This window comes from Dunckerocampus dactyliophorus, chromosome 1 (assembly GCF_027744805.1).
Source record: "Dunckerocampus dactyliophorus isolate RoL2022-P2 chromosome 1, RoL_Ddac_1.1, whole genome shotgun sequence".
NCBI classification, from domain to species: domain Eukaryota; kingdom Metazoa; phylum Chordata; class Actinopteri; order Syngnathiformes; family Syngnathidae; genus Dunckerocampus; species Dunckerocampus dactyliophorus.
The window spans coordinates 4,620,825-4,633,908 of NC_072819.1; the positions used below are offsets into that span (position 1 = coordinate 4,620,825).

At 37.5% G+C, this 13,084-nt stretch overlaps 1 protein-coding gene across 1 annotated transcript in view; it reads left to right on the forward strand.

Moving 5' to 3' along the window:
* Window positions 1-13,084, forward strand: part of dgkaa (diacylglycerol kinase, alpha a) — a 37,783-nt gene that overhangs the window by 21,653 nt on the left and 3,046 nt on the right. Inside the window, exons 5-22 of the mRNA XM_054771957.1 lie at window positions 13-87; window positions 185-234; window positions 310-384; window positions 488-604; window positions 5,608-5,725; window positions 5,795-5,883; window positions 5,957-6,076; window positions 6,137-6,235; window positions 7,754-7,834; window positions 7,933-8,006; window positions 9,659-9,733; window positions 9,819-9,904; window positions 10,082-10,171; window positions 11,407-11,567; window positions 11,663-11,727; window positions 11,792-11,882; window positions 11,952-12,138; window positions 12,204-12,321. Of these exons, the coding sequence (XP_054627932.1) occupies window positions 13-87; window positions 185-234; window positions 310-384; window positions 488-604; window positions 5,608-5,725; window positions 5,795-5,883; window positions 5,957-6,076; window positions 6,137-6,235; window positions 7,754-7,834; window positions 7,933-8,006; window positions 9,659-9,733; window positions 9,819-9,904; window positions 10,082-10,171; window positions 11,407-11,567; window positions 11,663-11,727; window positions 11,792-11,882; window positions 11,952-12,138; window positions 12,204-12,321 (1,771 nt within the window). The remainder of the gene's footprint in view (window positions 1-12; window positions 88-184; window positions 235-309; window positions 385-487; window positions 605-5,607; window positions 5,726-5,794; window positions 5,884-5,956; window positions 6,077-6,136; window positions 6,236-7,753; window positions 7,835-7,932; window positions 8,007-9,658; window positions 9,734-9,818; window positions 9,905-10,081; window positions 10,172-11,406; window positions 11,568-11,662; window positions 11,728-11,791; window positions 11,883-11,951; window positions 12,139-12,203; window positions 12,322-13,084) is intronic.

A 13,084-nucleotide genomic window follows, 5' to 3' on the forward strand; every position in this document is an offset into this window, starting at 1 on the left:
GTGTTTCTGCAGAGGAGGTGTTTCTAAAGGATGTTTCCTGTTACTTCTCCCTACTGGAGGACGGTCAGCCACGGGACAAGCTGGAGTGTAAGTCCTTTTGTTTCCTTTTCTCTCCCAAAATAACACCAGCCGTGTGCCCGCCTCTTGTTTTATTATTTTACTTTTTCTTCCTTTTTGCCCCCAGTCGCGTTCAAACTCTACGACAGAGACGGCAACGGCGTCCTGGACAGCTCGGTAAGACGCCGTTCAGCAGAGTCCAGGCAACGGGAGAGCGGATTTGGACATGTTTTGTTGTTGTTTCAACGGCAGGAAGTGGATAGAATCATCGCTCAGATGATGCACGCTGCCGAGTACTTGGGATGGGACGTGTCTGAGCTCAGGCCGGTAAGTCCCCCCACATCCCGCTGTGCCTGAAAGCACCGCGTCCCGAAGCTGGGAAACCTGTTTGGAGGTCAGATGATAACGTGATAACGTGGCTCTCCCGCAGGTTCTGAAGGACATGATGAAGGCGATCGATGCTGACAGCAGCGATACGGTGTCTCTGGAGGAGTGGGTGGAGGGGGGCATGAACAACGTCCCCCTGCTGGTCCTACTGGGCTTAAAGGTAAACGACATAAAAGCTTTTATTGCCTCCTCCTGGGCTGTTTTTTGCACGCTCAGCACTACCGGGAGCGCTAATGTCATCGTTTTCAGCACACGTTCAGTGAAAAAGACACATGAGCGACGATGGTCGCGTTCAAAGACACCACGTCAATGTGGGAATGCTGCCAAGCACTCACTCCTCCACATTTCTCAGCCCATTCAGTTTTCCCATTGAAAACCAATGAGCAATATATTTGGTGGAAAGTCGTTTTACATTTTGCATTACTGTAACATTCCGCTCAGAAGGTAGAGTGGTTGTTTCCCCAGCCGGTCGGTATGCTGGTCCGATCCTCAGTCCTCGCCATTTTTAATCTGCTAAAAAATGGAATGGTATTGGTGAAAATGAATGGACAATTCAATGAGTGGTTGAGTGGATGGTTCCATCCTCAGTCAGGAAACAGGATATTTCAACATTCCTCCTACATTCCAGTTCAGCGTCGCCTCCCAACCTGGTGGTTGCTGGTTCGATCTTCAGTCGTTGAAGAGATTTCAACACAGTTCTAATCATCGTGCATTCCATTTCAGCTTCAGCACTTCACGGTCATGTAGTGGTTGTCTCCCAGCCTGATGGCTGCTGGTTCCATCCTCGGTCGGTGGATAGATTTCCACACAATTCTACCCCGTATTTAAACATTTGTTCTACATTTCAGTTCAGCACTTTGTGGTTGTGTAGTGGTTGTCTCCTGGCCTAAAGCTGCTGGTTCGATCCTCGGTCGGTGGATAGATTTCAACACAATTCTACCCCATATTTCAACATTTGTTCTACATTTCGGTTCAGCTTCAGCACTTTGCGGTCGTGTATTGGTTGTCTCCCGGCCTGATGGCTGCTGGTTCGATCCTCGGTCGGTGGATAGATTTCAACACAATTCTACCGATGTTTCAACATTTGTTCTACATTTCGGTTAAGCTTCAGCACTTAACGGTCATAGAGGGGTTGTCTCCCAACCTGGTGGTTGCTGGTTCAATCCTGTCTATCGGTGGATAGATTTCCACACAGTTTTAGGATATTTCAACATTCGTCCTACATTCCAGTTTCAGTTCAGCTTCAGCACTGCACGGCCGTAGAATGGTCGTCTCCCATCCTGTTGGTTGCCGGTTCGATCCGCAGTCGGTGATTAGATTTCGACACATTTCTCGGATGTTTCTACATTCCAGATCATCTTCAGCATCTTCACGCGCATTTGCCGCTGAAATTGCTTCATCTTGCGTAAGTCGTTCCCACGGCCCCTGGAGGATAAGGGAAGGAAAGCAGGGGTGCCCGTCACGTGTCTCCGCTATAAAAATGCGTGTTTTCTACACTTCCGTCTGTTCAATTATTATTTCATGATGACTTGGAAAATGAAACCTTTTTTAATAAGCTGCCTCGACTTCGGCTGCATTGTCTTTTGGACCGTTTCTTGCACATCTGTAATGTTTGATAGCACGTGCTAATACATGAACTGTATGTATAATGAATGCTACGTAGCTATTTTTGACGGACATGCATTTTTCCACCGAGGGATGCAAGGGCCACTTTGATATTTTGGAGATATGATATAAAGTTATACGTAGGTCAAGAAAACAAATGCATCTCAGCTTTGCGATATACGTGAAAAAGCCTATTATTACTTTCAACTTTGCTCTTTTTTTTCCCTATTTTTGCTCCAAATATTTCAACTTTCTTCTTAAATAATCTTCGTACATTTTCATTTTGTAATATTTGGACTTTATTCCCTTAATATTATAACTTTTTCCACAAGCTCGTTTTCCAAAAATGATAACTTTCTATTGTTTTGTTTCTCGTAATATTACGACTTTTTTTTTTCTTCCATATTTCAACTCTTGTTAGTAAAACCACATTATTTTTATTTTTTCCTCATTAGAATTTTCTCTGAATATATATTCTGTTTATTCCATTTCTTTTGTTGTTAATGTTCCAATTATTTCAACTTTGTTCTTGTCAATTTTCTTGTCATCATTCTGACTTCATTCCCATAATATTTTGGCTTTATTCTTGTAATATTAGAACTTTTTCCGCAACCAAATTTTCCAAAATTTGTTGTTGTTGTCTTGTTTTGTTTTGTTTTGCTGCTGTAAAAATGACGTTACTTTTCCTCATGACGTTATGACGTTATTCTCGTAAAATTACGACTTTGTCTCGTTAGATTTTCTCGTAATATTTTGACGTTATTCCCGTAAAATTACAGCTGTTTTTTGTCATTTCTGCTGTTGTTGGGGTTTTTTTTTTACTTTATTACCATAATATTTGGACTTTTTTCCTGTAACATTGTAACTTTTTCTGCAACCACATTTTCCAAAAATTGCAACTTTTTCTGTTGATTAATATTTCAACATTATGCTACTAAAATGACAAAAATGACTTTTCGTCATGATATTATGCGTTATTCTTGCCATTGCCATTTATCCTGTTGGTGATGGGGTTTTTTTATTTTCCTACTATTTTTAAACTTTGTTCTTGTCAGTTTTCTTCTTGTAATTATGACTTTATTCCCATAATATTTTGACTTTATTCCCGTAATGTTAACGTAACTTTTTCCGCAACCATTTTTGTTTTTTTCCGATGTCTTTTCTCTTTAATATTTCCACTTTATGCTACGAAAATGACGTCACTTTTCCTCATAATATTAGGACGTTATTCTCGTAAAATTACGACTTTTTCCCGTTAGGTTTTCTCTGAATATTTAGACTTTATTGTTGTAAAATTAAGGCTGATTTTGCCATTTTTTAAATGTTTTCTTGTTAAATTGTATTTTTAGAACGAACCTCGGGCCAATAAAAAAAACAACCATGGGCCACAAACGGCCCTCGGGCCGCACTTTGTACACCCCTGGGAGAGTTATAACTTCCATGCTGACAAAGTGTGTGCACCCCTGATATACAGTACATGTACAATGTAGCTAAATACTCCCATTTCTAAATATACTAAGTACATATACTGTATACTGTATATACAAGTATATTCCGTATGTTTATAGTAGGAGGCTTAGCTCTTTGGGTAACGTAGCTTCCAGGCTCCAAAAGCGTGGGCACCTCTGGTCTACCGCACTTTTTGTTAAGCTTGATGACAAGCTGATGTTTTTCTTTTGAACACGCTGACGTATTTTCCCGCAATTCAACATCACGACTTGAATTTGCGGTTTCCGATGGTATTTTTGCAAGCGCAAAACGTTTGCCCCCAATATAGCTCCATCAACGGAGCAAAGTCACCCTAAAACAGCCAAATGGCCGACTTCCCGTTGGTGTTCCATCGTGGTGTCTTGAGACTTTTTTGTGCGTCTGCTCATGAAAGACACGCCTGCTGAATTTCACATCACGACGCCAAACTGCCTTCAGGGGCTGAGTGTTTTTTTTCGTTTTTTTTGTAGTCCGGAGCTGCTTTGGGCTTTTCCAACAATGCCAGGACTTCCCTCTCGGGCTATTTATAGCCACTCGTGCATGTTTAACGCCGGCCTGGCAGGGCGGGGGGACTTTCATTCATTCATCTTCCATTTTTTGCGCCATTTTCCTAAGAGCGCTATTAACAAATGGACAGCCACCTCCTTCATCTTGCGATTGGAGATTAGCGCAGGACGCCATGGCACGTTCTGCTTCATCAGCGATGTGATTAGCAGAGTGGCTGTGAAATGTGGGACGCTTCCGTGACAAAAGCAGCGCTTTGTTCACGTACACGTGGACGCAGATTGTACGCTTCATGTAAGATTAAGCGTAAGAAGAAGTGAAGCAGTGGTCGTAGTGTAAAACTCAGATTCCATGTTCTACAACATCAGAGGTCTTGAACTTTACACCAGGGGTGACCGAAGTGCGGCCCGGGGGGCATCTGAGGCATGTGGCTGTTTTTTATCAGCCTGCGGCACGTGCTAAAAATATTATTTAACAAGAACACGAGGATGAACATCAGAAATCGTCGTAATTTTACGAGAATAATGCTGTAATATTATGAGGAAAGTATTAAAAAAAATATACAAATATTAAATTATATAGTATATTAAATGTAATATATATTATATAATATATAAACATATATAATATAAAAAATATATACAACAATATTGAAGAAAAAGGCTTTTCTTACAATTGTAAAATTATGGGAAACAAACAAAACAACAAATAAAGTTGCAATTTTTGGTAAATTAGCTTGCGGAAAAAGTTATAATGTTACGAGAAGTCAGACTTTTTGGTGAATAAAGTCGTAATATTATAAGGAAAAATAATGTCATTTTAGGAGCATAAAGGTGAAATATCAAAGAAAAAAAGATATATGAAGTTGTAATATTATGAGAAACAAACACAACAAAATAAAGTTGTCATTTTGGGGAAATTAGGTTGGGGAAAAGTTAAATATTACAGGAATAAAGTCAAAATATTAAGAGAAAAAAATTCTACTCCAATGAGAAAATAAGTCACAATTTTTTTAAGAATAGACTTTTAATATTATGAGGGAAAAACTGTCATTTTAGGAGCAGAAACTTGAAATATTAAAGAAAAAATTTAAGTCGTAATATTTGGAGAAATAAACAAAACAAAATAGTTGTCATTTTTTGAAAATTAGGCCGCAGGAAAAGTTAGAATTTTACGAGAACAAAGACAAAATATTTACAGAAAGAAGTCGTATTCTAACAGGGGAAAAAAAGTCGGTATTTTTTTAGACGAAACTCCTAATATTATGAGCAATAATAATATCATCTTAGAAGCACGGAGCTGAAATATTAAAGAATAATTTTTTTTAAGTCGTAATATAACAAACAAAACAAAATAAAGTTGTCATTTTTGGAAGCAGAAATTGTTAGAATATTACAAGAATAAGGTCCAAATATTCAGAGAAAAAAGTATTTCCTTTTAGAATAAACTCTGACTATTATGAGGGGAAAATAATGTCATTTTATATCGTAAATAGAACTTCTGAGCATATTTCTAGTTTGGCCGCCCCCGGTTTAGAGGTGTAAAGTTGTGCTCGCCGTGGTGTAGATGACCCAGACGGACGGTCAGCACTTGTGGAGGATGAAGCATTTCAACAAGCCGGCCTACTGCAACGTGTGCCACAGCATGCTGCTGGGACTCCGGAAGCAAGGCCTCTGCTGCACCTGTGAGTACCTGCTGCCGCCACAAGGGGGAGACAGAACTCAGCGTGTACATGTTTGCTGTGAAACTACAGGCTGCAAGTACACGGTCCACGGCCGCTGCGCCAACAGGAACCCGGCCCCTTGCGCCAGAACCTACGTCAAGTCCAAGAAAGAGACAGGGGTACGCCGTCTCCACGGCAACGCTCACGAATCGGTTCTTTTGTTGTGTTTCTGTGAGCATTCCCTGGTTTTAGGTGCCGGTGCACGACTGGGTGAGCGGCAACTGCGACTCCAGGAAGTGCGACAAGTGCCAGAAGAAGATCAAGAGCTTCCAAGGCCTGACGGGCAAACACTGTGTGTGGTGCCACTCCATGGTGAGCAACACGGCCTTCGGGGACGTTCGAGGACATTTAAAGGTTAAATCTGTTTTCCAGCGTCACGATGCCTGCGCGGCCGAAGAGCCCAGCGAGTGCACGTGCGGCCCGCTCCGAGACCACATCCTGCCTCCGTGGGCCGTCTATCCCGTCATCAAGGTAGACATCGAACAAGAATAGAATCATCAATATCAAATCAAAGAAGTGAGGATATAAATAAATTCATGCCAGAGTATATCAACTTTATCAAGAAGTGGCGGGTATAATTAAAAAGGAAAAAAAGGAATGAAGAAAAGGTTCAAATAAAATACCAATAACCAAAAAGGAATAAGAAAAAATATCAATAATAATAATTATCAGTAATATTATTTGTGGTGGTATTTTGGATTTTATTTCTTAATTTTATTCCTTTTTATTTTTTATTGTATATTTTTTTAGAATAATTGTAAAAAAAAAAATAAAAAAAGATTTTAATAATAATCTTAATAAATAATTAATGCAAAATCAAATTAAATAAGAACAAACAAAATAACACTAAAAGGGGAATAAATAAACAAGTGTATGTAAATAGAAGTATATGGAAATAGAAAATAAATAAGTTATAATAAACTAAGTAAAGGAAAAAAATTACAATTAAAAAATTAATTTTCCTCTTTACTGGTATTTTTTATACATTTATTTTGTTTTTTAATAGTAAAAATTGTTAAGCAATAAAATTAAATAATAGTAATATTAATTTTAAGCAATAACTCTAAAACTCAAATTAAAAATAATATATAAAAAAATCAAAGTAAAAGGAGCATTTTTTGTATTTTTGTTATTTGTAAATTATAATGTAGTTATAATCATATGAGAATACTGTTGTAATAATAAAATAAAAATAAAAAGAGGACTAAATAGAGTAGGAAACAAATAAGTACATGTAAACAAAAAATAAATATGGTGCACGAATTTGACAGAAACCCGCAATTTATTAATAAATGGTTTATATAATTAAAAAGGAAAAAAAAAGAATGAGGGAAAGGTGAAAATAAAATACCAGAAAGCAAACAGATATAAGAAAAATTAGCATGGATAATAATTATCAATAATATTATTAGCAGTGGTAGTTAGAGGTTTATTTGCTACAATATTTATTCCTCTTTTTACTTCTATTTTTTATTTATTTATTTTTTATTTTATTTTTAAATAATATGATGTATAAAAAATAAAATAATACTAATGAATTAATTAAAAAATGAAAATTTGATTTTAAAAATACAAGTAAAAAGAGGAGCTTAAATGTTAAATATTTGTATTTTATTTTTATTATAATATTATAATATCATTACAATAATAACATGAAATAAAAAGAAATATTTGAAAAAAACTCAAGTGAAAGACATCAAATTCTTCATAAAAATCTTATTAGAGCAAATACACTTCACATTTAGCATCTTCGCTCACTTTTAACCACAGTTTTCTCTTTCATAATTGCATCATTAGAATTAATTTAAAAAATGATCATTGGATCACATCCGCATCTGATCCAGATTGGCCAGGAGTGTAAACGCAACATGTCGATCCACTTACTTGTATGTCCTGAGATCGGGTTGTTTGTTGTTCATGTACGTTATTAAAACTACGTCGTATGCTTACAGTCCAACGCTAACAATCCTCTCTGGTTTTGTCCCGAAGGAGAGAATGGCCAACAACGGCTGCTGCGCTCAGACGGACGACGCTGAGCTCAACACAACTCCTGACGGACAAATCCTTCAGGTTTCTTCACATGTCCAATAAGTGACATTGTTATTATTATCATGTATTTATTTTTTGATGACATCAAATGGACACGTTTTGGTCTTTTCCTGTGATAGATCAGCCCTGTGCCCAACACACACCCTCTTCTCGTGTTTGTCAACCCCAAAAGTGGGGGCAAGCAAGGGGAAAGGTGAGCCCAAGTATTTGAAAAATAAAATAGATGATACGCTTTGATTATCAGTCGATTAACTAAAAACAGAAATAAAAGAAGCATTTGATACCAACAGGACAGTTTTTTATGGTACGTTGAAACAGAGAGACAGATTTCTTTCAACATTAATTAAAGCATGCTACTAAGATCTCTGCTGTTTTTTATTGTATTTTCCCACTATTTAAACGTTCTTTGTGTAAATTTTCTTCTCGTAATATTATGAATTTATTCTAATCTTTATAATATTTTGACTTTATTCCCATATTATGACTTATTCCCATAATATTTAGCCTTTATTCCCATACTATATTCCCATAATATTTAGCCTTTATTCCCATAATATATTCCCATAATATTTTGCCTTTATTCCCATAATATATTCCCATAATATTTTGGCATTATTCCCATAATATTTAGCCTTTATTCCCATACTATATTCCCATAATATTTTGGCATTATTCCCATAATATATTCCCATAATATTTGGAGTTTATTCCCTTATTTTGACTTTATTCCCATAATATTTTTACTTTATTCTCATAATATTTTGACATTATTCCCATATTTTGGCATTATTCCCCATAATATATTCCCATAGTATTTGGACTTTATTCCCATAATATATTCCCATAATATTTTGACTTTATTCTCATAATATTTTGACATTATTCCCATATTTTGGCATTATTCCCCATAATATATTCCCATAATATTTGGACTTTATTCCCATAATATTTGGACTTTATTCCCATAATATATTTCCATAATATTTGGACTTTATTCTCATAATATTTTGACATTATTCCCATATTTTGGCATTATTCCCCATAATATATTCCCATAATATTTGGACTTTATTCCCATACTATTTTGACTTTATTCCCATAATATATTCCCATAATATTTTGACTTTATTCTCATAATATTTTGACTTTATTCCCATAATATTTTGACTTTATTCCCATAATGTTTTGACTTTATTCTCATAATATTTTGACTTTATTCCCATAATGTTTTGACTTTATTCCCATAATACAGTCCCATAATATTTTGACATTATTCCCATATTTTGACATTATTCCCATAATATATTCACATTAATATTATGACCTTATTCCCATAATATTTTCACTTTTTTCCTAACCTAATTTTCCAAAAACTACCATTTTATTTGTGTTGCTTGCTTCTCATGTTACAACTTTTTAAAAAACATTTTTCTTTAATATATCCAGTCTATGCTACTAAAATGATATTATTTCTCTTCATAACATTACAAGTTCATTGTCATAAAATTACGACTTTTCCCCGTTCATCTTGTCATATTTTTTGTAATATTTCTATCTATTTGGACTGTATTCTTGTAAAATTACTGCTTATTTTTCCATTTTTGCTGTTTTTTTTTTTCTTGTTAAATGATATTTTTACAATGTACTGGGGGCCACAAATGGCCCCCGGGCCGCACTTTGGACGCCCATGATTTAGGTAAAAAAAAAAAAAAAAAGGTGCTTAAATCCGCATATGTGCGGACTAATAACAGGGCGCGTTCAAGCAGGAAACAGCGCGATTCATGCGTTCATATATTTTTGCGAGGCGTGATAGAGTGAAGTTGCTTGTGTTTTGGTGTATTTCAGGGTCCTGCGTAAATTTCAGTATTTGCTGAACCCTCGACAGGTGTACAACCTCTCCAATGGCGGCCCAGCGGCGGGGTGAGGAGACGAGCGCGCAGCTATTGTGCGTGTACTTGTTGTTGTGATGATGATGATGAGTTGTGTATCGACGTCTCTCGCTCAGCCTGAGCTTCTTCAGGAACCTGCAGGACTACAGGATCCTGGTGTGCGGCGGAGACGGCACAGTGGGATGGATTCTGGACGCCATCGGTGAGTTTGTGGTCAGACGAAAGGAGGAGGAAGCGTCTCATCATCGTCACGGCCAAGAAGAGACAACGTAGCGACTGTCTTGTGTGTTCAATATGTAGCAACCCAAAGGTCAAAGTGCACATGCGCGCGTGCTACACTATTTCTGACAGCTTGTCGCTTCTACTTTGGTCCCATCAGACAAAGCCAACTTGCTGGTGAGGCCGCCCGTCGCCGTACTTCCTCTGGGCACAGGAAATGACCTGGCTCGATGTCTGCGCTGGGGAGGAGGTAAGAGGAAAAAAACAAAAAAAAAAACACTTTTGTGTTGCACCAAAGCGTCATCAATAACGCTAACACACGCTACGTACACCACACATTACCACGAAAGATCACATATTGTTTTCATATATCTTCAATTTTACGTACTGTATATTAATAAATGTTAAAAAGAAATATATATTGTATTTCAGTAAATACTGTGTAATATGGAAATATAGTTACTTTTTTTGTTACTTATATTACTTGCAGTGTTTAATAAGGTATATATTATTATTTTAATATTTATCACTTATTATCTGATAATTCATCTTAAATTAAGACACTATTTCATGTCATTTTATGTAGAAATGTATCAAAACCTTATTATATTATATTATATTATATTATATTATATTATATTATATTATATTATATTATATTATATTATGTTATATTATATTATATTATATTATATTATATTATTATATACATATTTTTAACATTTTATTTTGGTTATTTAAATATTAAATGTTTAATGTGTAAAAAAAAAAGTAAAAGTCATTTTAATTAGATTTAATTTCTCCAGCTAGAATCTATTCTATTCTATTCTGTTCTATTCCAATTTCTAATATTATACACAAGTTTGTTCAACTTTATTTATTTTATTACATTATATTATTATATATTATATTTTAATGTGCTAAAAGCATTGCAAAGTTAAGTTGAATAATATTACAGTATATTATACTATTTTTTTTATAATATATACAAATTTGTTCATTTTTATTTTAGCTATTTCAATACTATTAATTTTTAATGTGGGAAAAAAATGTCACAAAAATGTTAATAATATTTTATATATCCTACTAAAACATATTCTATTCTGTTCTAATTTTTTATATTATTGTTTTAAGTGTTTTAACTTTTTTTGTTGTTTTATTATTATTTTTTTAATTTTCCAAATGATGTAAAAAAAAAAAATTTACATCATATTATTTTTTATTAGATAAAAATATGAGTTACAGATATTAGATACAAATTTGTTAAACTTTATTTTTGTTATTTATATCTTAACATGTATATTTTTACTGTGTCAATTTGATTATGTTACATTATTATATCATATTAGCAGGATTACATGAGGAAAAGCCACGCAGTACTTCCTGGCTCATTTCAAAATAAAGAAGGAAGTGAAAAGAGTTCAACTGGGGCAAAAGTTGCGCGGTATCACGGCACACGTGAGCACGTGTTTTCTCGGGCGGCAGGGTACGACGGCGAGGACCTGGGTCGCATCCTGAAGGACATCGAGGGCAGCTCGGAGGTTCCGATGGACCGCTGGAGCGTGCGGGTCATTACGGAGGAGGGCCAAGAGAAGGGCGACCCCGTGCCGTACGAAATCATCAACAACTACTTCTCCATCGGCGTGGTGAGCCTCCATCGCCGCCGTGTGTCGTCGAAGGAGGCCATTTTGTGTCCGGCTGCCGTGTTGATGTGTGTGTGTGTGTGTGTGTGCGCCGACAGGACGCGTCCATCGCTCACCGCTTCCACACCATGAGGGAGAAACACCCACAGAAGTTTAACAGCAGGTGAGATGCGGAGCATGTCCCGGGGAAGGCGTCGCTATGAAAACTATCTTGGCTGTGCGTGCAGGATGAAGAACAAGCTGTGGTATTTTGAGTTCGCCACCTCGGAGACCATCTCGGCCTCCTGCAAGAAGCTCAGCGAGAGTCTCACCATGGAGGTGAGACCGCCACAATAAAAGCGGCGCAGCAACACAACATGGGGTTTTGTTTTGGTGTTTTGTCTCCAGTGCTGCGGGACGCCTTTGGACCTGAGCGGCTTTTCTCTGGAGGGCGTGGCCGTCCTCAACATTCCCAGCATGCACGGCGGCTCCAACCTGTGGGGCGACACCAAAAAGGGGGACGCCAAGGGACCGAGCGCTCAGGACGAGCCCGACGTCATCGTGGACCCCGAAATCCTCAAAGTGACCGGCCAAGGTATTTGGGCAGGGAAGTCACGGACGGATGTGAGGGTGAAAATCCCACTGATGGATCCTTTGCAGACCTGAGCGACCGCAGGCTGGAGGTGGTGGGCCTGGAGGGCGCCATGGAGATGGGGCAGATCTACACGGGCCTCAAGAGCGCCGTGAGGCTGGCCAAGACGTCACAGCTCACCATCAGGTGACACGTTCAGACTCGTCGAGCAAAGACCGTCCTGACGAGGCGACGATTGCCGTCATTTGCGCAGTTACGCTAATTAGGCTAGGACGAGAACGGGGCAGCAGATTAGCCGTCAACACGCAAAACGTCACTTAACATAAACAAGTACGAGCTGACGCGCTACACGGACGATTATGTAACACTACGGGGACGTTAGCATGCGACAGACGGGACCATTTGAATACTGCGGCTGGCGGGAACTCTTGTCGGTGAAAAAAACAACTAAAAAAATAAGTGAAAAAATCTTTAAATCGTTTGCTAGCAGGCTACTTCCTGGTTCATGGAGAATGACGTAAGACGTTAGCATTAGACAGACGGGACGCTACCGTGTGAGTTCCGTTGTTGGGGGGAATGCTTTTCTTGTGACGCAAAAGGCAAAATGTCCTCAAACATAAATGGAAAAAAAATCGTGTACCGCCATATTAGGTTTTTCTGTATGTTAGCGAGCAGGCTAGTTCCTGGTTACTGGAGACAGATGTTAGCATTAGACAGACGGGACCCTACCATTTGAATTCTGCAGCGAGGGGAACTCTATCGGTTAAATTTTAAAAAAGTGTGAAAAAATGGTAAAGTGCCATATTTTTGTATGTTAGCTAGCAGGCTACTTCCTGGTTCATGGAAAATGATGTGAGAAGTTAGCATTAGACGTACGGGACTCTACCATTTGTGTTACATTCTGGGGGGGAACACTTTCCTAGTGATTCAAAAGGAAAAAAATTCCTTG